This window comes from Cervus elaphus, chromosome 3 (assembly GCF_910594005.1).
Source record: "Cervus elaphus chromosome 3, mCerEla1.1, whole genome shotgun sequence".
Taxonomy (NCBI): domain Eukaryota; kingdom Metazoa; phylum Chordata; class Mammalia; order Artiodactyla; family Cervidae; genus Cervus; species Cervus elaphus.
In genome coordinates, this window is record NC_057817.1 from 30732357 (window position 1) to 30755862 (window position 23506).

General features: G+C 40.0%; 2 protein-coding genes across 4 annotated transcripts in view; one reads left to right on the forward strand and one right to left on the reverse strand.

The window, feature by feature from the left end:
* The window catches only part of ADCY6 (adenylate cyclase 6), a 54925-nt gene extending 40398 nt beyond the window's left edge, over positions 1 to 14527 (forward strand). Inside the window, exon 22 of the mRNA XM_043885545.1 lies at positions 13188 to 14527. Coding sequence (XP_043741480.1) covers positions 13188 to 13220 — 33 coding nt within the window. The 3' untranslated portion in view covers positions 13221 to 14527. The remainder of the gene's footprint in view (positions 1 to 13187) is intronic.
* TEX49 (testis expressed 49) overlaps positions 1 to 23506 on the reverse strand; it is a 52296-nt gene that overhangs the window by 24020 nt on the left and 4770 nt on the right. The window contains exon 1 of one of the 3 annotated variants that reach the window (XM_043885618.1): positions 8838 to 8931. The exons of the other annotated variants lie outside the window; for them this stretch is intronic. Within the exon in view, the coding sequence (XP_043741553.1) occupies positions 8838 to 8916 (79 nt within the window). The 5' untranslated portion in view covers positions 8917 to 8931. Of the gene's footprint in view, positions 1 to 8837; positions 8932 to 23506 lie in introns of those variants that run through there. 3 annotated transcript variants of the gene reach the window in all.

Genomic DNA, 23506 nt, shown 5'->3' on the forward strand with positions numbered 1-23506 from the left:
GACATACAATATTACATTAGTCTTATTTGGGTGATATTTCACCACAAGGAATTCTAAGCTTCTAAAATATGTCTGGAAAGGGACCTCACATTTATTCCCCCCCCGTATCCTAACTCACATATAGAATTTGGCAAATATTCAGGACTCTCTAGCTTGGTCCATTACAAGCTTATCTAAGTTTTTATCAATAATTCTTTACAATGCCCTAGTTCCTTGGTGTATTTTAGAATATTAAATGCGAATAGCTCAATATTATAAATATTAGGAGCTCTTCTAAAGAAGCTCCATTGAATAGGCTTGCTAGGTTAATTAATGTTCTCCATTTCCTCTGAAAAACGTATTAAAAGATGCCTGAAACACTCCAGTTGCGGCCAAGAGCTACTCTCTAGCATACCCACATACTTATGCTCCCACATACCAAGAGTCAGCTGTGATTTTTCTCCGCCCAAAATTTATTCCAGTTTTACTTTGTAATTGCAATTTAATGACATATTATTTAAACTAATGGAATATGTATTTTTAGTGCCTCCATGAGATTTACTAGGGACACCCAAAGCAAATAGTCCCAACCTTTCTCTATAAAATGTATCAAGCAAGAATTAAATACTCTTGTGGGATATTAAAAAAAAGAGCAGTGATCTTATATAAAAATGAAATTGAATGCTTTGGAAAAACTCACGCCTAAACTTTACACTTGGAATTAAAATGGATGTGAGTTAGAGAATTACCATTTTGGAACTATCATAGAGATAACCAAATCATCAGTAGATGCTAAAACTAGTAAGAAAAAGTTTGATGTAAAATACAGTATTTACATTTTTTCAAAATATCTTCCTGGAAATCACTACTAATTACAAAATAAAAATAGTAACTTTGAAACTGTTTGGGTTTCATCTCAGGGGCTCTGAAGAGCTCTGATACTGTAGTTCTTTATGTCTCAGTGCAGAAAAGAATTCAAGAGACAAAGTGATAGATAAGAAGTAGCTGATTATAAAAGGACACTTGGAGGCTTACAAGCAGGTGGGCAAGGGGATGCAATGCTCCAAGAACTTACTGGGCTAGTTTTATAATCACAGGAAAAGTGGGGAGAGGGAGAAGGACTTCTTTGTCTTTCTTGAGTAGACGTCATGCTTCCATCATCAGCTCCTCCTCCAGGTTGGGCAAGGGAGTTTTCTTGTCCCTACATGGTCAAGCTAGGTGCACAAATTATTGTTTTTTATGTGTGCAGAGAGCATGTCCTATGGATCATTAACTTACTGAGCTCAATGGGCAGGATGTGAGTCTCATGCCACCATTGTTTTATTGTTTTGCGTCATGTCTTCTACTGTTGTGTGGTTCTGTTGCTAAGCTAGTCTGCTTGGTTTCGTGGTTAAGCAAACCTGCTTTCTTAAGTAATCATTAAATTACAGGGTCTCCCATACTGTTTTGTGTAATTCCCCAGTGGGATTAACTACTTATTCACCTATTTTTTCCCTTTACTCTGCCGCTATCAACTTGGCAGTGAAGAAGACTGGAAAACACCACTTTAATCAAATGGTCAAAGTTAACATCACCAGTAATGGGACAAAATGACATCACAAGCCTCCTGATGTGATGTTTTAAAGACATAATATTGCTTATTCCTGCCAAAAACATTTAAATCTGATCTAATCTTGAGAAAGGAAGTGTTAGTTGCTCAGTCATGTCCAACTCTTGGCAACCCTGTGGACTGTAGTCCACCAGGCTCCTATGTCCATGGCATTTTCCAGGCAAGAATACTGGAGTGGGTTACCATTCCCTTCTCCAGGGGATCTTCCCGATCCAGGGATTGAACTTGGGTCTCTCACATTGCAGGCAGATTCTTTACCATCTGAGCCATAAGGGAAGCCCTTAATCTTAATGAACGTCAGATAAACCCAAATTAAGAAAAACTGTATTAAATATCTTGCCTGTACTCTTAAAATTGTCAACGTCATGAAACAAAGGAGCAGAGGAATTTTTCCAGATAAAAGGAAACTAAAGAGGCATGCCAACTAACTGCAATGCCTGATCCTTAATTGGATCCTAAAAGGGAAAATTTTGTTCTAAAGGACATTAACAGGGCAACTGGAAAAATTGGAATATAGATTGTAGGTAATTAGATAATAATATTGTATCAGTGTTAAAATTGCTGAGTTTGATAACTTATACTGTGGGTCATCTAAAATAATGTTCTTATTCTTTTAAAAAAATAATTTTATTTATTTGTTTTTGGCTGTGCTGGGTCTTTGATGCTGCTCGGGCTTTTCTCTAGTTGCAGCGAGCAGGGGCTACTCTCTAGTTGCAGTGTGCAGGTTTCTCTTTGTGGTGGCTTCTCTTGTTGCAGAGCATGGGATCTAGGGCATGTGAGCTTTAGTAGCTTTAGTAGCTGTGGCTCCCAGGCTCTAGAGCACACGCTCAATAGTTGTGGCACACTGGCTTAGTTGCTCTGTGGCATCTTCCCAGATCAGGGATCGAACCCATGTTCCCTGCATTGACAGGTGGATTCTTTACCCCTGAGCCACCAGGGCAGCCCCTAAAAAAGTGTTCTTATTTTTAAGAAATACAAACTGAAATATTTGAGAGTAAAGGACATAATATGAACTACTGATTCTCAACTAGCTGAGAAAAAATAGATGTTTATATATAGATATGCTAATATATAAATTATATATATATGAGGGGAGAGAGAACAAGCAAATATGGCCAAATAGTAACAACTGACTAATTTGGGTAAAGGGTATAGGGAATTTCTTTGTATACCAGTCTTATAAATTTTCTATAATTTTGGAAATACATCACAAAAATCAGTTTCAAAAATGATTAACCATAAAGTTTATTTTCTTTCCCTCCTAAATTTCCTAAAATGACATCAAAATAACAACAACAAGGACTTCCTTGGTGGTCCTGTGGTTGAGAATCTGCTTGCCAATGCAGGGGACACGGGTTCCATCCCTGGTCTGGGAAGACTTCACATGTCACAGGGCAACTGGGCCCATGCACCATGACTACTGACACCAGTGTGCCTAGAGCCCATGTTCCACAAGAGAAGCCACTGCAGTGAGAGTAGCCCCTGCTTGCTGCAACTAGAGAAAGCCTGTGCACAGCAATGAAGACCCAGTGCTGCCCCCCATAACAAATAAACAAAAAAAAACAACAATGATAAAAATGGCATTAACCTTCAAGGGCAGAGAGAGAGTAAGGATACAGCAGCAAGATGATATATTTCACTGGAAACATCTTTTGAAAAATGGAAAGTGGATAAAGGGGTAGCAACTAACTTATCAGAATGTGCATGCATATATGCTACATCACTTCAGTCCTGTCTGACTCTTTAAAACCCTATGGATTGCAGTCCACCAGGCTCCTCTGTCCATGAGATTCTCCAGGCAAGAATACTGGAGTGGGTCATCATGCCCTCCTCCAGGGGATCTTCCCAACCCAGGGATAGAACCTACATCTCCAGCATTGGCAAGTGGGTTCTTTACCATTAATGCTACCTGGGAAGCCCCAGTTTATCAGAATAGGAAAAGTTTTAACTTAAGTTTCTGCAATGTAGGATATATTTACAACTGACCTAATCTGCTTGAGAAACTCAAACTTTAGTATATAGCAGGTACCACAGAAGGTAGGAGTGAAAAATAGGTCTGAGACCAGGGAGGTATTCACTGAAACTCTGTCTACAGAGCACATGGCACAACCAGGCTAATCATATTCACCATGCCCTAGCAAGGAGATAAAAGATTTCTCTGTCCAGCAACCCCACTTCTGGCTATATATCCAAAGGCAATAAAAACAGGATCTTGAAGAGAAATCTTCATTTTCATGTTCACTGCAGCATTATTCACAATAGCCAAGATACGGAAGCTTAAGTGTCTGCCAATGAATGAATGGATAAAGAAAATGCAGTATAAATACATATTCAATGAAATATTATTCAGTCATGGGAAAAAAGGAAATCCTGTTATTTGCAACCACATGTACAAACCTTCAGGGCATGATGCTAAGATAAGTGAGTCAGACAGAAGAAGACAAATACTGTATGATCTCACTTATATGTGGAATCTATAAAAGTAGAACTCAGAAAGTAGAATGGTGGTCACTAGGAGCTGGAGGTGAGGGGATGAGATGTTGGCCAAAGGGTATAAACTTCCATTTATAAGATGAATAAGTTATGGGGATCTAACGTACAGCATGGTGATTATAGGTAATTAAATGGTATTATATATAATTGAAAGGTACTGAGAGAGTAGATCCTAAATGTTATTACCACAAGAAAGAAATGGCAATTATGTGATGTCATGGAGGTATTAGAGCTAATGCTACAGTGGTTAACATTTTGCAATATATTTTAAATGCATCAGGTCAACATATTGTACACCTTAAACTTACACAATTTGCTTGTTGTTGTTTAGTAGCTAAGTTGCGTCCGACTCTTTGCGACCCCATGGACTGTAGCCTACCAGACTCCTCTGTCCATGGGATTTCCCAGGCAAGAATACTGGAGTGGGTTGCCATTTCTTTCTCTAGGGGATCTTCCTGATCCAGGGATTGAACTCACGTCTTCTGCTTGGCAGGTGGATTCTTTACTGCTGCACCACCAGGGAAGCCCAAACTTACACAATGTTATGTGTCAATTATATCTCAATAAAAATGGGGAAAAAACAGAAAGATGTCTTTGGAGGAACTGAATCTTGGAGGCACTGCACTCCTGGACAAGATTTACTGCGAGGGATGGCATATGGTGTAGGACTAAAAATAACATGATTAAGTGAAAATCAAGACCCTCAAGAGACCCTCAGTCTTGGTCCCAATATGCTAGCAACAAACAGATAACTCCCCAGAGAGGCAAGTATGGTGTTCTTCCCTGGAGAACATGTAGAAAGCCAGTGGAAAGCTCCTAGGGAAGCCCAAAATGGATAACCAACCCTGCCCTTCAGGCTTCTAGTCAGCTTTTTAGTTCCTCACTCTTACCATAAAAAGCCAAGGACAACCAGTTATTTGACAATAGTTATCAATGAGGAAAACAGAGACCAAAATAAATTCATAGGAAAGAAAGGTGCAGGAGAAACAGAGCTAATACAGAGAACAGAAGAGAATTTCAAATAAAGTATAAATATCCTTGAAGAAAAAGGATGTGGAAAAGGAAAACCAGAGGACCAAAAACAGTCCTTGGAAATTAAGAATAGAGTCGCCAAAATATTCTGATACAAAGATATGGTGATTTGCACATGTCCACAGCTTCTTTATTACCCTTTCCCTTGTGTGTGGGCTGGATTTAGTGACTCTCTTCTAACAAAAAGAATAAGGTGGAAGTGATAGTCACTTCTGAGACGAGGTCATAAAAAGACATTCAGCTTCCTTCCTCCTTCCTCTGTTTCTCTGATCACCAGCTCTGAGGAAAGTTAGCTGCCAGGTTAGAACACTCAAGCAGCTTATGGGAAGGCCCATGTGTGAGAAACTGAGGTGTTTTGTCAAGAGCCAGAGACACTCGGTTGTTGATAAGAACTGAGGCCTCCAGCCATGAGATGACTGGAGCCCCTGTTGACACCCTGTCTGAAAACACATGAGAAACCTTGAGCTAGAACCACCTACCTAAACTCCTTTTGGATTCCTGATTTACAGAGACTATAAGGTAATAAATGTTTTGTTGGTTTAAGCCTCTGTGTTTTAGGGTAATTTCTTACACAGCAGAAGATAATTAACCCAGAAGGTTGGAAGATAAAATTGAGGAGGCTCCCAAAGAGTAAATTTTTTAACACCCAAAGGAAATATAGAGAAATATGAATAAAGTTAGAGGATCACTTCAGGTTTTATAGCTGATAAATGGAAGTTCCAAAAAGACAGAAGAGAGAAAATAGAGAATAAATTAGTAAAGAAGTAATATAGGAAAATTTGTCAGAAATGAAGGGTACAAACGTCCAGGTTGAAAAAGCTCATGGAAAGTCTATCATAGTGAATGAAAAAAGACCTACAGCAAGTTCCAACATTATGAAATTTCAAACACTTAGGGAACAAAAAAGAAAACAAAAAGTTTCTGGAGACAAATACATCATACACAAAAGAATACAGCCAGAAGTTACAGGACAATAAAGTATACCTTCAAAGTTTTCAGAAAATGATTTCAACCTAGAATTCCATATCTGGAAAAGCTGACAATTAAGTGTGATGGTAGTCTAACATTCTTCACTAAAAAATATACCTCCGATACATTCTTAGAAAGCTAGTCAAGGATATATTCCAGGAAAAGGAGAGAGTAAAACCAAGAAACAAAACTTGGGATCCAGGAAATAGGGAATAAAATCTTGGAGAGAAGCAAAAGCAAGTTTTAGGAAAGAGCTATATGCCAGGAATAGAAGGCAGAAGGTAGGAGTAAGAGAGAGAAGTTTGGGAAAAAAGGAATTGGTAGATTACTTGTTGTGTTTTGAATGACTGGAAAAAATATCACTGGGCATTGGATAGAGTTGTTGAAGTAATAGCAGAGAACCAAGCAAATGGGGAAAAGAAAACAATGGTGGCAGTTCTTAACTCTAGGAATAAACAAAAAATTGAACAAAAAAGTTATTATAGTCAAATTAATTGCCTTAGAAGTAAAAAAATTTTTACATATTTTAAGACTACAAGACTATCAATATAAGCTTGTATTAGGGTTTCTACTGCTACATTTCAAATGACCACAAGTTTAGTGGCTTAAAACAACACCCTGGTGGTCCAAGTGGCTAAAACTCCGCCCTCCCAATGCAGCTGGCCAGGGTTCAATCCCTGGTCAGGGAACTGGATCCCACATGCTGCAACTAGAAGAGGATTCCCGTGCGCAGCAACTAAAGATCCCACATGCTGCAACTAAGATGAGAGAGCCCACCTGCCGCAGTGAGACCGGACACAGCCAAAATAAATAAATACTTAAAACAACAACATCATTCACTCACTGTCTGACACTTCTATAAGTCAGAAGTCTGGCAGTCTCTACTTAGTCTCACAAGGCTGAAATCTAAGTCTTGGCTGGGCTGGGGTCTTATTTGGAGTCTCTAGGAAGAATGCATTTTCAGGTTCATTCAGGTTATTGACAGAATTCAGGTTTTTGTTGTTATAGGACTGATGCCCTGCTGACTGTCCGCTGGGACACTTTCAGCTCCTAACTGCCACCCACATTCCTTGGCATGCAGCCCCCGTCCATCTTCAGAGCCCCACATGCTTCCAAATTCCTCTTTTTCTGTTAAATGGAAAAAACCACTCAGATTTTAAAGGGCTTGTGTGATTAGATTAGGCCCACTCACATAATCTCCTTTTTTTCTATGTAAAGTAACAATCACCAGAGTGTTTTCCATCATATGCAGAGGTTCCACCCACATTCAAAGGGGAGGGGATGATATAAGGCCAAGATTCATTGACGGTCATTCTTAGAATTTTTCTTACTATAAACCTAAAACTGTGACATAACTATACTAGAAGAACTAGGATAGGAGAGGAGAAGCTAAATTCTCAACTATCACTATAGGAGGGCAATATATAAACCAAAATGGAACATGGGAAATTAGTGAGTTAGGCCAAGTGTGTTTCTCTGAGAAAGGGTGATGAACTGAGAGAGGGTGATGAACTAATTTGGAGACAAAAATATCCTCACCAGGGCACAATGCTGGGACCCAGCTGGGTGGGGGCAAGTAGGGTGTAGGACCATTAAGGGATTCCTAGGGTCTATTAGTGGGACCCTTTGTACAAATCTTACCTGAATGCTAAAACATGAAACAGAGCTTCTTTGATAGGATTAGAGAACAGAGTGCCCTACACAAGATCAGCCTTAACTTTGTGCTTTATCCTTCCCCAGTTATCCCCTCCCTTTACCCCAATACAACTTTTGCATCAGTTCCTGCCCACAATTAATTTCCTTCACATGCGTTCTTCATTCTGCCTGGAATACCCTTTCTTTTTTATTTCTGTTTTCAAGCAATTCATCTTTTACTATCTTAATCTTGTCACATCTCCTGTAAATCCACCCTTTAGAATTAGTCATTCAGTATCACTTATTCATTCACCCTACAAATATATTTATTAGACCTCTATTAGATATGAGGTACTGCTAGGTATTGCAGATATAATACTGGTCTGATTATTTACTCACTGCCTACTAAAATTCCTTCAATAGTTTCTATAAAGTTAAAAAGTTAGCATGGATAACATAATCCTCAATTATCTGGCCCCTGCCTAGTTTTCAATACCTGCTTCTTAGCTCCTGTCTACCACTTGTCTGTACTCAAGGACTTGGAGCTCATTTAATAAGACCCTCAATTCTCTGTTCCTTTGTCTGTGCTGTATTCCCTTCTTGTCTACTTTGTTAATTCCAATCATCCTTTAATACTGAGTTCTAGAAGCATTTCCTGTGGGAGTTCATCTCTAAAGGATCCCTGTATTCTCATTTCAATCTAATAGCATTAGGTACTTCCTCTTTAGTGGTTCCACAGCATTCCATATTTAATTGAATCATACACCATATTGCAAATTTTTTTGTTTGCATACTTATCTTCATTGAATAGTCGGCCACTTTATGGCAGAGAGAGGTCTAATCCTATCTATCTTTGTAACCCTAGTCACCAACATAAAGTCTGACACATAGTTGGTGCTTAATAAATGTTGACTAAATGAGCAAATGAATTTAGTCAGTTGAACAAACTGGGTGTCTTAATAAGGCTATTAAATGACAGGAGAGGGAATGGATACTTTCTCTACTCCATAATTTTAACTAGTGTAGTGGTTAATCTTGGGGGATAAAACTCTAACCCAAGGTAGGAAAAGAAATGACTAAGAAGTAGCCCTTCTAACCTTCTATTCTATGTTTCCCTTACCTATTTCTTCAGTTCTGTCCCTTTTCTTGTTCCGAAAGGAATTTTGATATCCTAACAGATGTAAGTTGAAGAAGGCCATCTCAGGTCCTCCCTGCCTTCTTCTAGAATGTTCAGGCTGGAGCAATGGAATCTGTTTGGTAACCATGGTAATGTCCTGAAAAGGACATCTTTTTTGGGGTGTTAGTTCTAGAAGGTCTTGTAGGTCTTCACAGAACCGTTCAACTTCAGCTTCTTCAGCATTACTGGCCGGGGCATAGACTTGGATTACTGTGATATTGACTGGTTTGCCTTGGAAACAAACAGATCATTCTGTTGTTTTTGAGATTGTATCCAAGTACTGCATTTCGGACTCTTTTGTTGAGACTATGATGGTTACTGCATTTCTTCTAAGGGATTCTTGCCCACCGTAGTAGATAAATGGTCATCTGAGTTAAATTCACCCATTCCAGTCCATTTTAGTTCGCTGATTCCTAAAATGTCGACGTTCACTCTTGCCATCTCCTGTTTGACCACTTCCAATTTGCCTTGATTCAATCCAAGATTGCAGGTCCCTATGCAACATGGCTCTTTATTTTTTTATTTATTTTTTATTTTTTTATATATATTTTTTATATTGGGGGGAGGGAGTAGAAAACAAAGTAGCCCCTATACTGGGCCCTATTCAGTGGCAGCTTCTTGTTCCATAGGGTTAAGGAAGACTTTGAGGAAATAAAAGTTGTTCAGAAAAATCCAGGTGTAGTTGCTTTGTATGTTGTGTGGGTAGAAGGGATGAAGTGAAGTGTGAAGGCCCCTCACACCCTCCATCTTGCCTCAGACTATGTCCTGGAATACGGCTCTTTACAGCATCGGAATTTACTTCCATCACCAGTCACATCCACAACTGGGTGTTGTTTTTGCTTTGGCTCCATCTCTTCTTTCTGGAGTTATTTCTCCACTGATCTCCAGTAGCATATTGGGCACCTACCAACCTGGGGAGTTCATCTTTCAGTGTTCTATCTTTTTGCCTTTTCATACTGTTTATTGGTTTGCAAGGCAAGAATACTGAAGTGGTTTGCCATTCCCTTCTACAGTGGACCACGTTTTGTCAGAACTCTCCACCATGACCCATCCATCTTGGGTGGCCCTACACTGCATGGCTCATAGTTTCATTGAGTTAGACAAGGCTCTGGTCCATGTGATCAGATTGGTTAGTTTTCTGTGACTGTGGTTTTCATTCTGTCTGCCTTCTGATGGAGAAGGATTAAGAGGCTTATGGAAGCTTCCTGATGGGAGAGACTGACTGAGGGGGAAACTGGGTCTTGTTCTGATGGGCAGGGCCATGCTCAGTAAATCTTTAATCCAATTTTCAGTTGATGGGCAGGGCTATGTCCCCTCCTTGTTGTTTGACTTGAGGTCAAACTATAGTGGAGGTAATGAAGACAATGGTGACCTCCTTCAAAAGGTCCCATGCAGGCACTGCTGCACTCAGTGGCCACAACCCTGCAGCAGGTCACCACTGACCCACCCCTCTGCCAGACTCCTGGACACTCTCGGGCAAGTCTGGGTCAGTCTCTTGTTGGGTCACTGCTCCTTCCTCCTGGGTCCTGGTGTGCACAAAGTTCTGTTTGTGCCCTCCAAGAGTCTGTTCCCCCAGTCCTGTGTAAGTTCTTGTGGCTCTATGGTGGGGTTAAAGGCAACCTCCTCCAAGATGGCTTATGCCATACCCAGGTCTACTGCACCCAGAGCCCCTGCCCCTGCAGCAGGTCAGAGGCTAACCGAGTTTTGCCAAGAGAATGCACTGGTCATAGCAAACACCCTCTTCCAACGGCACAAGAGAAGACTCTACACATGGCCATCACCAGATGTCAACACTAAAATTAGATTGACTATATTCTTTGCAGCCAAAGATGGAGAAGCTCTATACAGTCAGCAAAAACATGACTGGGAGCTGACTGTGGCTCAGATCATGCAAAAACAAGACTGGGAGCTGACTGTGGCTCAGATCATGCAAAAACAAGACCTGGAGCTGACTGTGGTGCAGACCATGAACTCCTTATTGCCAAATTAAGACTTATATTGAAGAAAGTAGGGAAAATTACTAGACCATTCAGGTATGACCTAAATCAAGTCCCTTATGATTATACAGTGGCAGTGACAAATAGATTCAAGGGATTAGATCTGATAGACAGAATGCCCGAAGAACTATGGACGGAGGTTCCTGACATTGTACAGGAGGCAGTGATCAAGAAAAAGAAATGGAAAAAGGCACAATGGTTGTCTGAGGAGGCTTTACAAATAGCTGAGAAAAGAAAAGATACGAAAGGCAAAGGAGAAAAGGAAAGATATACCCATTTGAATGCAGAGTTCCAAAGACTAGCAAGGAGAGATAAGAAAGCCTTCCTCAGTGATCAATGCAAAGAAATAGAGGAAAACAACAGAATGGGAAAGACTAGAGATCTCTTCAAGAAAATTAGAGATACGAAGGGAACATTTCATGCAAAGATGGGCACAATAAAGGGCAGAAATGGTATGGACCTAACAGAGGCAGAAGATATTAAGAAGAGGTGGCAAGAATACACAGAAGAACTGTACAAAAAAGATCTTCATGACCCAGATAACCACGATGGTGTGATCAGTCACCTACAGCCAGACATCCTGGAATGTGAAGTCAAGTGGGCCTTAGCAAGCATCACTACAAACAAAGCTAGCGGAGGTGATGGAATTCCAGTTGAGCTATTTCAAATTCTAAAAGATGATGCTGTGAAAGTGCTGCACTCAATATGCCAGCAAATCTGGAAAACTCAGCAGTGGCCACAGGACTGGAAAAGGTCGGTTTTCATCCCAATCCCAAAGAAAAGCAATGCCAAAGAATGTTCAAACTTCTGCACAACTGCAGTCATCTCTCACACTAGCAAAGTAATGCTCAAAATTCTCCAAGCCAGGCTTCAACAGTATGTGAATCATGAACTTCCAGATGTTCAAGCTGGATTTAGAAAAGGCAGAGGAACCAGAGATCAAATTGCCAACATCCGCTGGATCATCATAAAAGCCAGAGAGTTTCAGAAAAACATGTACTTTTGCTTTATTGACTATGCCAAAGCCTTTGACTGTGTGGACCACAACAAACTGGAATATTCTTCAAGAGATGGGACTACCAGACCACCTGACCTGCCTCCTGAGAAATCTATATGCAGGTCAAGAAGCAACAGTTAGAACTGGACGTGGAACAACAGACTGGTTCCAAGTCAGGAAAGGAGTACGTCAAGACTGTATATTGTTACCCTGCTTATTTAACTTATATGCAGAGTACCTCACGTGAAATACTGGACTGGATGGAGCACAAGCTGGAATCAAGATTGCTGGGAGAAAAATCAGTAACCTCAGATATGCAGATGACACCGCCCTTATGGCAGAAGAAGAACTAAAGAGTTTCTTGATGAAAGTGAAAGAGGAGAGTGAAAATGTTGGCTTAAAACTCAACATTCAGAAAACTAAGATCATGGCATCTGGTCCCATCACTTCATGGCAAATAGATGGGGAAACGACGGAAACAGTGAGAGACTTTATTTTGGGGGGCTTCAAAACCATGAAATTAAAAGGCGCTTGCTCCTTGGAAGAAAAGCTGTGACCAACCTAGACAGCATATTAAAAAGCAGAGGCATTACTTTACCAACAAAGGTCCATCTAGTCAAAGCTATGCTTTTTCCAGTAGTCATGTACGGATGTGAGAGGTGGACTATAAAGAAAGTTGAGGGCTGAAGAATTGATGCTTTTGAACTGTGGTGTTGGAGAAGACTCTTGAGAGTCCCTTGGACTGCAAGGAGATCAAACCAGTCCATCCTAAAGGAAATCAGTCCTGAATATTCATTGGAAGGACTTCAGCTAGAGCTGAAACTCCAATACTTTGGTCACCTGATGCGAGGAACTTACTTCATTGGAAAAGACCCTGATGCTGGAAAAGATGGAAGGTGGGAGGAGAAGAGGATGACAGAGGATGACATGGTTGGATGGCATCACGGACTCATGGCCAGGAGTTTGAGTAAGCTCCAGGAGTTGGTGACGGACAGGGAAGCCTGGCGTGCTGCAGATCATGGGGTTCCAAAGAGTTGGACATGACTGAGTGACTGAACTGAACTGATTGTATTATTTTTGATGTGATGGTAAATGGAATTGCTTCTTGAACTTCTCTTTCTGATCTTTCATTGCTAGAGTATAGAAATGCAACAGATTTCTGTGTATTAATTTTGTAACCTGCAACTTTACCAAATTAATTGATGAGGTCCAGTAGTTTTCTGGTAGCATCTTTAGGATCTTCTATGTATACTCTCATGTCATCTGCAAACAGTGATGGTTTAATTTCTTCTTTTCCAGTTTGGATTCCCTTTACTTATTCTTCTTCACTGATTGCTGTTAGCTGTGATCTTAAATGTCATCCCGAACAGAACACCATTTGGCACATGGTAGGTGTTCAACATATGCCTATTGTCAAAATAGTGTTAGCTTTCAGATACATGGCCCTTAAAGAACAACTGACAAAATCTTACCAGAGAAATTTTCCTCATTTTTTTTTTATACATTTTGAACAGGACTCTGTTTCCTGTCACACTTACAAGGCTGTTCATCCTGGGTATAGGATGATATTTCATGGTTTGGTCTTATTTTGCATTGTGCTTATGAATGTCATATTTCAGTTGTGTCACACATTACCATTTACTGCTTTTACAACAACTTCTCCACACATTCATGTAGTTTCCAAACAAAAATATGAAAAGATGGTGTGCTATTCATAACCATCCCCAGCTCCACGTTGAATAATGTGTATATTAAGTTTATTACAAAATTTACTTATAGGATGTATAGCATGCAATTTATAAAACTAAAATATATAATTTTCTTTATTGTAAATTTTTTATAGCCAGCTGATCCTCATGAAATGCTTTCATTGAATTTTCCCAAATCTTGAATCAAGAACCAAATGTGTGGTGACATTTGACAAACAAATACAGGCCTACCTTGGAGATATTGTGGGCTCGGTTTCAGACCACCACGATAAAGCAAATATTGCAATAAAGTGAGTCATGAATATTTTGGTTCTTAAGTGTGCAGTAGCATTATACCTAAAAAACAATAATACATACCTTAATGAAAAAATATTTTGTTGCTAAAAAATGCTAACCACCATCTGAACCTTCAGCGACTTGTAATCTTTTTACAATAGTAGCATGAAAGATCACTGACCACAAATCACTATAACAAATATAATAGTAATAACAAAGTTAAAAATATTGTGAGAATTACCAAAATGTGACACAGAAACACAAAATGAGCAAATGTGGTTGGAAAAAAGTTTATGCTGGTAGACTCAAACCTTCAGTTTTTAAAAAGCACAGTATCTGCAAAGTGAAAAAAAGTAAAGGGCAATAAAATGAGGGATGCCTGTATAGCTTTGATTGCTGGTTGACATTTTCATATGCATTAATAAGGTGAAAGTGAAGCTAAGAGACATGTTGGAACTTCACTTATTTGTCAGTGACTTGAGCAACATCTTTGCTGAATTGGATAATAGTTTTTGAATACTGGGGAAATATTTCAATTTTTTGTGCTTTTGACAATTTAATGGCTGCAGATATGATACATTTTTAAACTTAATGTACATTATTAACATTTTCTTGATCACTTTCTTAAGTCTAAACAGTTAACAAAGCAAATAAATTGACTGTTTGTAGTATTTGCCAGTTTCTGTAGTGTAATTCTTTCACCATAGTTAATTTCAAACTACCAGTGTAACATCACTGATCATGAAATTGGGAAGAGATGAACATACCATCACATAGTATATCCTCCATACAGATGTAATAGACAGGGATTCTGGTTTCCAGTATGACATATAAAGAGCTTAGAAGTTATCACTCTTGTTCTCACAACAAAAAAGTTGAACAAACTGAAAATCAGTAACCCTTCTTAGATCCCTCAGAGAATCAAAGTGACAGGGCAAACCTCTACCACAAAAAAGAAGAATCAGAACAGGCAGAACACAGAATCGTGGCTTACTAGGAGCAAACTCATGGAACCAGTAACTGATACAAATATTTAAGGGGCAATTGACTAACTAATGGAGACTAAACATGAATTTGATTGAAAAATTACCAGAAACAAAAACTCCTTAGTGCCCAGCCTAAGTAGATACCCACATTTTCATGAGTTTTACCTCTCAGAGCCCCACAGGTCTTACTATGAAGATAGGAGAAAAATCCTTTCATCCTTCCAATGGGGAGAGTGAAAAGTAGCCATTTTGAAATATACTAGAGCCTTCAGTTCTCCTTAAAAGAGAACTTCCCTCAAGGGAAACTATTCAACAGAGCCTGACCAAGTGGGAGAAGGAAAATAAGCCAACTCCAGTTTCCTGTAGCTGTCTTGTTTCATGTGAGAGGGAAAAAAGACTAAAAGCATCTATGAGGGTCAGAGTATGGGGACACAATCTCACTAAAAGAATGAGACCTATAGGACACTTCCCCCTCCCTCCCTTTACCAACACATCAGTTGAGTTCCTTTAACAGGTGATTTGCCTGAAAGAACTATAAACTCAGACCCTATTAAGAAGGAGTTTCTAGGGAAACCCAAAGACATCAGAGGAAACAAGAACATCAGAGGAAATTTGACACCGACAGCTTTAGCAAACAGGAAACAGCCTAACTCCCAGCCAAACACAGAATCTCAGTTCCTTTTACCAAATATATCATGTCTCACTTTCTACAAAAAATTACAAGGCATGCTAAAATGCAAAAAATACAGTCTAGGTATTTCCCTGGCAGTCCTGTGGTTAGGCTCCATGCTTCCACTGCAGAGGGGCCCAGACTCAATGCTTAGTCAAAGAACTAGGATTCCACATGCCCTGGGGCATGGCCAAATATACAAATACATAATGGACAACTGGACAAATATATGTTTGGCCATGCCCCAGGTTATTTGAGATATATATATATATATATATATATATATATAAATATATGCACACAAAGCAAGCATTAGAATCAGACTCATATATGGCAGAAACTAGAAATGTAACTGATTAATATCCTGAGGACTCTAATGGAAAAAATGGATACCATGAAAGAATCAGTGAGTGATATAAGCAGAGAGATGAAAACTCTTAAGAAAGAATCAAAAGGCTAGAAATCAAAAGCACTATAACAGAAATAAAAAATGCCTTGATGGGCTAATCACTACCCTGGACATGACCAAGGAAAGAATCAAGGAGTTTGAAGATATGTCAGTAGAAACTTCCCAAACTGAAAAGCAAAGAGGAAAAGGAATGAAAACAACAGAACAATATCTAGATACAGTAGATGCAAATAACTTCATGAACATAGATAATAGTAAAATGTAATAAAATAATTAGGAAAAGATGAATTTTTAGTATTCACTACTGGCATGCTCCAATCCATGGAGTTGCAAAGAGTCAGACATGACTGGGCAACTGAACAACCACCACCCTTATTTTTAATAAGTATATTTTATTCAATTGTAAGTTTAGATAATCTGTAGATTATCTGTAACAGCAAGAACAATAATGGGTTAACAACCAGCTCACAAAATTCCTGAAAACTTAGCAAGTAGTTCTCAAAAGTCAATGTGAACTGGCTCAGCACATTACTCTTGAAATAACTTAAAGACTTATTGAAAGTACCATATTCAGATTTATTAATGCATTATATACATATATAAGGTTCTATTATATGCAGAACACATGCTGAGGAAGTTTGCATATGTTATTTAATTCTGTTAACTATGAAATAGATATCATAGCCCTTTTTAAATTAATCAATTCAAAGTCAGACACCTAGAATATGGCAAAATTAAGATTTGAGCCCACATCAGTGGCTTCCTTGGTGGCTCAGACAGTAAAGAATCTGCCTGCAATACAAGAGACCCGGGTTTGATCCCTGGGTCAGCAAGATCCCCTGGAGAAGCGAATGGCAACCCACTCCAGTATTCTTGCCTGGAGAATTCCATGGACAGAGGAGCCTCGCAGGCTATACAGTCCATGGGATCACAAAGAGTTGGACACAACTGAGTGACTAACACTTTCACTTCACTTTTTTTGGTGCACTTTCTACTCACTACTTTCTGAAGCTTACAGTATAAAGAAGACTAGGACAAGAAAAAGGGTAACAAGCACTTGGTTCATCAATTTTTCTGAAGTTATTTTGTCCACTGCCATTCCATCCCTACTGTGAACCCATAAATCCTGTGCCTCCTCAGACAATGGGAGTTTCATTGTCTTCAGGACATTCAGTTCAGTTCAGTGCAGTCGCTCAGTCATGTCCAACTCTTTGGAACCCCATGATCTGCAGCACGCCAGGCTTCCCTGTCCGTCACCAACTCCTGGAGCTTACTCAAACTCCTGGCCATGAGTCCGTGATGCCATCCAACCATGTCATCCTCTGTCATCCTCTTCTCCTCCCACCTTCCATCTTTTCCAGCATCAGGGTCTTTTCCAATGAAGTAAGTTCCTCGCATCAGGTGACCAAAGTATTGGAGTTTCAGCTCTAGCTGAAGTCCTTCCAATGAATATTCAGGACTGATTTCCTTTAGGATGGACTGGTTTGATCTCCTTGCAGTCCAAGGGACTCTCAAGAGTCTTCTCCAACACCACAGTTCAAAAGCATCAATTCTTCAGCCCTCAACTTTCTTTATAGTCCACCTCTCACATCCGTACATGACTACTGGAAAAAGCATAGCTTTGACTAGATGGACCTTTGTTGGTAAAGTAATGCCTCTGCTTTTTAATATGCTGTCTAGGTTGGTCACAGCTTTTCTTCCAAGGAGCAAGCGCCTTTTAATTTCATGGTTTTGAAGCCCCCCAAAATAAAGTCTCTCACTGTTTCCGTCGTTTCCCCATCTATTTGCCATGAAGTGATGGGACCAGATGCCATGATCTTAGTTTTCTGAATGTTGAGTTTTAAGCCAACATTTTCACTCTCCTCTTTCACTTTCATCAAGAGACTCTTTAGTTCTTCTTCTGCCATAAGGGCAGTGTCATCTGCATATCTGAGGTTACTGATTTTTCTCCCAGCAATCTTGATTCCAGCTTGTGCTCCATCCAGTCCAGTATTTCACGTGAGGTACTCTGCATATAAGTTAAATAAGCAGGGTAACAATATACAGTCTTGACGTACTCCTTTCCTGACTTGGAACCAGTCTGTTGTTCCACGTCCAGTTCTAACTGTTGCTTCTTGACCTGCATATAGATTTCTCAGGAGGCAGGTCAGGTGGTCTGGTAGTCCCATCTCTTGAAGAATATTCCAGTTTGTTGTGGTCCACACAGTCAAAGGCTTTGGCATAGTCAATAAAGCAAAAGTACATGTTTTTCTGAAACTCTCTGGCTTTTATGATGATCCAGCGGATGTTGGCAATTTGATCTCTGGTTCCTCTGCCTTTTCTAAATCCAGCTTGAACATCTGGAAGTTCATGATTCACATACTGTTGAAGCCTGGCTTGGAGAATTTTGAGCATTACTTTGCTAGTGTGAGAGATGACTGCAGTTGTGCAGAAGTTTGAACATTCTTTGGCATTGCTTTTCTTTGGGATTGGGATGAAAACCGACCTTTTCCAGTCCTGTGGCCACTGCTGAGTTTTCCAGATTTGCTGGCATATTGAGTGCAGCACTTTCACAGCATCATCTTTTAGAATTTGAAATAGCTCAACTGGAATTCCATCACCTCCGCTAGCTTTGTTTGTAGTGATGCTTGCTAAGGCCCACTTGACTTCACATTCCAGGATGTCTGGCTGTAGGTGACTGATCACACCATCGTGGTTATCTGGGTCATGAAGATCTTTTTTGTACAGTTCTTCTGTGTATTCTTGCCACCTCTTCTTAATATCTTCTGCTTCTGTTGAAGAAAGTAGGGAAAACCACTAGACCATTCAGGTATGACCTAAATCAAATCCCTTACGATTATACAGTGGAAATGACAAATAGATTCAAGGGATTAGATGTGATAGACTGTGCCTGAAGAACTATGGACGGAGGTTCATGACATTGTATAGGAGGCAGTGATCAATACCATCTCCAAGAAAAAGAAATGCAAAAAGGCACAACGGTTGTCTGAGGAGGTCTTACAAATAGCTGAGAAAAGAAAACAAGCTAAAGGCAAAGGAGAAAAGGAAAGATATACCCATTTCAATGCAGCGTTCCAAAGAACAGCAGGGAGAGATAAGAAAGCCTTCCTCAGCAATCAATGTAAAGAAACAGAGGAAAACAATAGAATGGGGAAGACGAGAGATCTCTTCAAGAAAATTAGTTACCAAGGGAACATTTCATGCAAAAATGAGCACAATAAAGGGCAGAAATGGTATGGACCTAACAGAAGCAGAAGATATTAAAAAGAATAGTATACCTAGGAATAAATCTACCTAAAAGGAGAAAAAAGGCTTGTACTCCAGAAACTATAAGATTCTAATGAAAGAAATTGAAGAAGACATAAACAGATGGGAAAAATATACCATGTTCATGGATTGGAAGAATCAATAGTCAAAATGATGATACTACTCAGGCAATCTACAGTTTCAATGCAATCCTTATCAAATTACCAATGGCATTTTTCATAGAACTAGAACAAAAAAATCTCAAAATTTGTATGGAGACACAAAAGGCCGTGAATAGCCAAAGTCATCTTGAAAAGGAAAAATGGAGCTGGAGCAATCAGGTTTCCTGACTTCAGACTATACCTCAAAGTTACAATCATCAAAGCAGTATGGTACTGGTACAAAAATAGAAATATAGATCAATGGAACAGGACAGAAAACCTAGAAATAAGCCCTTGCACCTATGGTTAATTAGTCTATGATAAAGGAGGCAAGACTATACAATGTTGGAAAGACAGTCTCAACAAATGGTGCTGGGAAAACTGGACAGTTCAGTTCACTCGTTCAGTCGTGTCCAACTCTTTGCAACCCCATGAATCGCAGCACACCAGGCTTCCCTGTCCATCACCAACTCCCAGAGTTTACTCAAACTCATGCCCATCGAGTCGGTGATGCCATTTAATCCTCTGTCGCCCCCTTCTCCTCCTGCCCCCAATCCCTCCCAGCATCAGGGTCTTTTCCAATGAGTCAACTCTTCGCATGAGGTAGCCAAAGTACTGGAGTTTCAGCTTCAGCATCAGTTCTTCCAATGAACACCCAGGACTGATCTTCAGGATGGACTGGTTGGATCTCCTTGCAGTCCAAGGGACTCTCAAGAATCTTCTCCAATACCACAGTTCAAAAGCATCAATTTTTCGGCACTCAGCTTTCTTCACAGTCCAACTCTCATATCCATACATGACCACTGGAAAACCATAGCCTTGACCAGATGGACCTTTGTTGGCAAAGTAATGTCTCTGCTTTTTAATATGCTATCTAGGTTGGTCATAACTTTCCTTCCAAGGAGTAAGCGTCTTTTAATTACATGGCTGCAGTCACCATCCACAGTGATTTTGGAGCCCAAAAAAATAAAGTCTGACACTGTTTCTACTGTCTCTCCATCTATTTCCCATGAGGTGATGGGACCAGATGCCATGATCTTAGTTTTCTGAATGTTAAGCTTTAAGCCAACTTTTTCACTCTCCTCTTTCACTTTCATCAAGAGGCTTTTTAGTTCCTCTTCACTCTCTGCCATAAGGGTGGTGTCATCTGCATATCTGAGGTTATTGATATTTCTCCTGGAAATCTTGATTCCAGCTTGTGCTTCTTCCAGCCCAGCATTTCTCATGATGTACTCTGCATATAAGTTAAATAAGCAGGGTGACAATATACAGCCTTGATGTACTCCTTTTCCTATTTGGATCCAGTCTGTTGTTCCATGTCCAGTTCTAATTGTTGCTTCCTCAACTGCATACAAGTTTCTCAACAGGCAGGTCAGGTGGTCTGGCATTCCCATCTCTTTCAGAATTTTCCACAGTTTATTGTGATCCACACAGTTAAAGGCTTTGGTGTAGTCAATAAAGCAGAAATAGATGTTTTTCTGGAACTCTCTTACTTTTTTGATGCTCCAGCGGATATTGGCAATTTGATCTCTGGTTCCTCTGCCTTTTCTAAACCCAGCTTGAACATCTGATAGTCAGAGAGCCTGATGAACTATGGACGGAGGTTTGTGACATTGTACAGGAGACAGGGATCAAGACCATCCCCGTGGAAAAGAAATGCAAAAAGGCAAAATGATTGTCTAAGGAGGCCTTACAAATAGCTGTGAAAAGAAGAGAAGCGAAAAGCAAAGGAGAAAAGGAAAGATATACCCATTTGAATGCAGAGTTCCAAAGACTAGCAAGGAGAGATAAGAAAGCCTTCCTCAGGGATCAATGCAAAGAAATAGAGGAAAACAACAGAATGGGAAAGACTAGAGATCTCTTCAAGAAAATTAGAGATACGAAGGGAACATTTCATGCAAAGATGGGTTCGATAAAGGACAGAAATGGTATGGACCTAACAGAGGCAGAAGATATTAAGAAGAGGTGGCAAGAATACACAGAAGAACTGTACAAAAAAGATCTTCATGACCCAGATAATCACAATGGTGTGATCACTCACCTAGAGCCAGATATCCTGGAATGTGAAGTCAAGTGGGCCTTAGAAAGCATCACTATGAACAAAGCTAGTGGATGTGATGGAATTCCAGTTGAGCTATTTCAAATCCTGAAAGATGATGCTGTGAAAGTGCTGCACTCAATATGCCAGCAAATCTGGAAAACTCAGCAGTGGCCACAGGACTGGAAAAGATCAGTTTTCATTCCAATCCGTAAGAAAGGCAATCCCAAAGAATGCTCAAACTACCACACAATTGCACTCATCTCACAAGCTAGTAAAGTAATGCTCAAAATTCTCCAACCCAGGGAAAACTGGACAGCCACATGTGAAAAAATAAAATTAGATCATTCTCTAACTCCATACACAAATATAGACTCAAAATGGATTAAAAACCTAAAAGTGAGACTGGACACTATAAAACTCCTAGAGGAAAACACAGGCAGAACAGTCTCTGACATAAATCACAGAACATCTTTTTCAATCCATCTCCCAGAATAATGGAAATAAAAACAAAATAAATGGGATCTACTTAAACACAAAAGTTTTGCACAGCAAAGGAAACGCAAAACAAAATGAAAAGACAACCCATAGATCAGGAGAAAATATTTGCAAATGATGTGACTGGTAAGGGATTAGTGTCTAAAATTTACAAATAACTTATGATGCTTAACAGCATCAAAACAAACAGCCCACTCAAAAAATGGGCAGAAGGCCTAAATACACATTTCTCCAAAGAGGGTATACAGATGGGCAACAGGCACTAGAAAAGATGTTCAACATCGGTAGTTATTAGAGAAATGCAAATCAAAACTACAGTAAGATATCACCTCACACCAGTCAGAATAGTATCATCAAAAAATCTACAAACAACAAATGCTGGAAAGGGTGTGGAGGAAAGGGAACCTTCCTATACTGTTCTGCTGCTGCTGCTGCTGCTGCTAAGTCACGTCAGTCGTGTGACCCCATAGATGGCAGCCCACCAGGCTCCTCTGTCCCTGGGATTCTCCAGGCAAGAATACTGGAGTGGGTTGCCATTTCCTTCTCCAATGCATGACAGTGAAAAGTGAAAGTGAAGTCGCTCAGTCGAGTCTGACTCTTAGCGACCTCATGGACTATAGCCTACCAGGCTCCTCCGTCCATGGGATTTTCCAGGCAAGGGTACTGGAGTGGGTTGCCATTGCCTTCTCCCCTATACTGTTCATGGGAATGTAAATTGGTATAGCCATTATGGAGAACAGTATGGGGGTTCTTTAAAAAACTAAAAATAGAGCTACCATATGACCCTGCAATCCCATTCCTGGGCCTTCAATCTTTCCAGCATCAGGGTCTTTTCCAATGAGTCAGTTCTTTGCATCAGGTGACCAAAGTATTGGAGTTTCAGCTTCAGCATCAGTCCTTCCAATGAATATTCAGGACTGATTTCCTTTAGGATGGACTGGTTTGATCTCCTTGCAGTCCAAGGGACTCTCAAGAGTCTTCTCCAACATCACAGTTCAAAAGCATCAATTCTTCAGCCCTCAGCTTTCTTTATAGTCCAACTCTCACATCCATACATGACTACCGGAAAAACCACAGCTTTGACTAGATGGGCCTTTGTTGGCAAAGTAATGTCTGCTTTTTAATATGCTGTAAAGGAGATCAGTCCTGGATGATCATTGGAAGGACTGATGAAGCTGAAACTCCAGTACTTTGGCTACCTCATGCGAAGAGTTGACTCATTGGAGAAGACCCTGATGCTGGGAGGGATTGGGGGCAGGCGGAGAAGGGGATGACAGAAGATGAGATGGCTGGATAGCATCACCGACTTGATGGACGTGAGTTTGAGTAAACTCCGGGAGTTGGTGATGGACAGGGAGGCCTGGCATGCTGCGATTCATGGGGTCGCAAAGAGTTGGACATGAGTGAGTGACTGAACTGAACTGAACTAGGTTGTTCATAGCTTTTCTTCCAAAGAGCAAGTGTCTTTTAATTTCATGACAGCAGTCACCATCTGCAGTGATTTTGAAGCCCCCCCAAAATATAGTCTCTGTTTCCACTGTTTCCCTATCTATTTGCCATTAAGTGATGGGACTGAACGCCATGATCTTAGTTTTCTGAATATTGAGTTTTAAGCCAACTTTTTC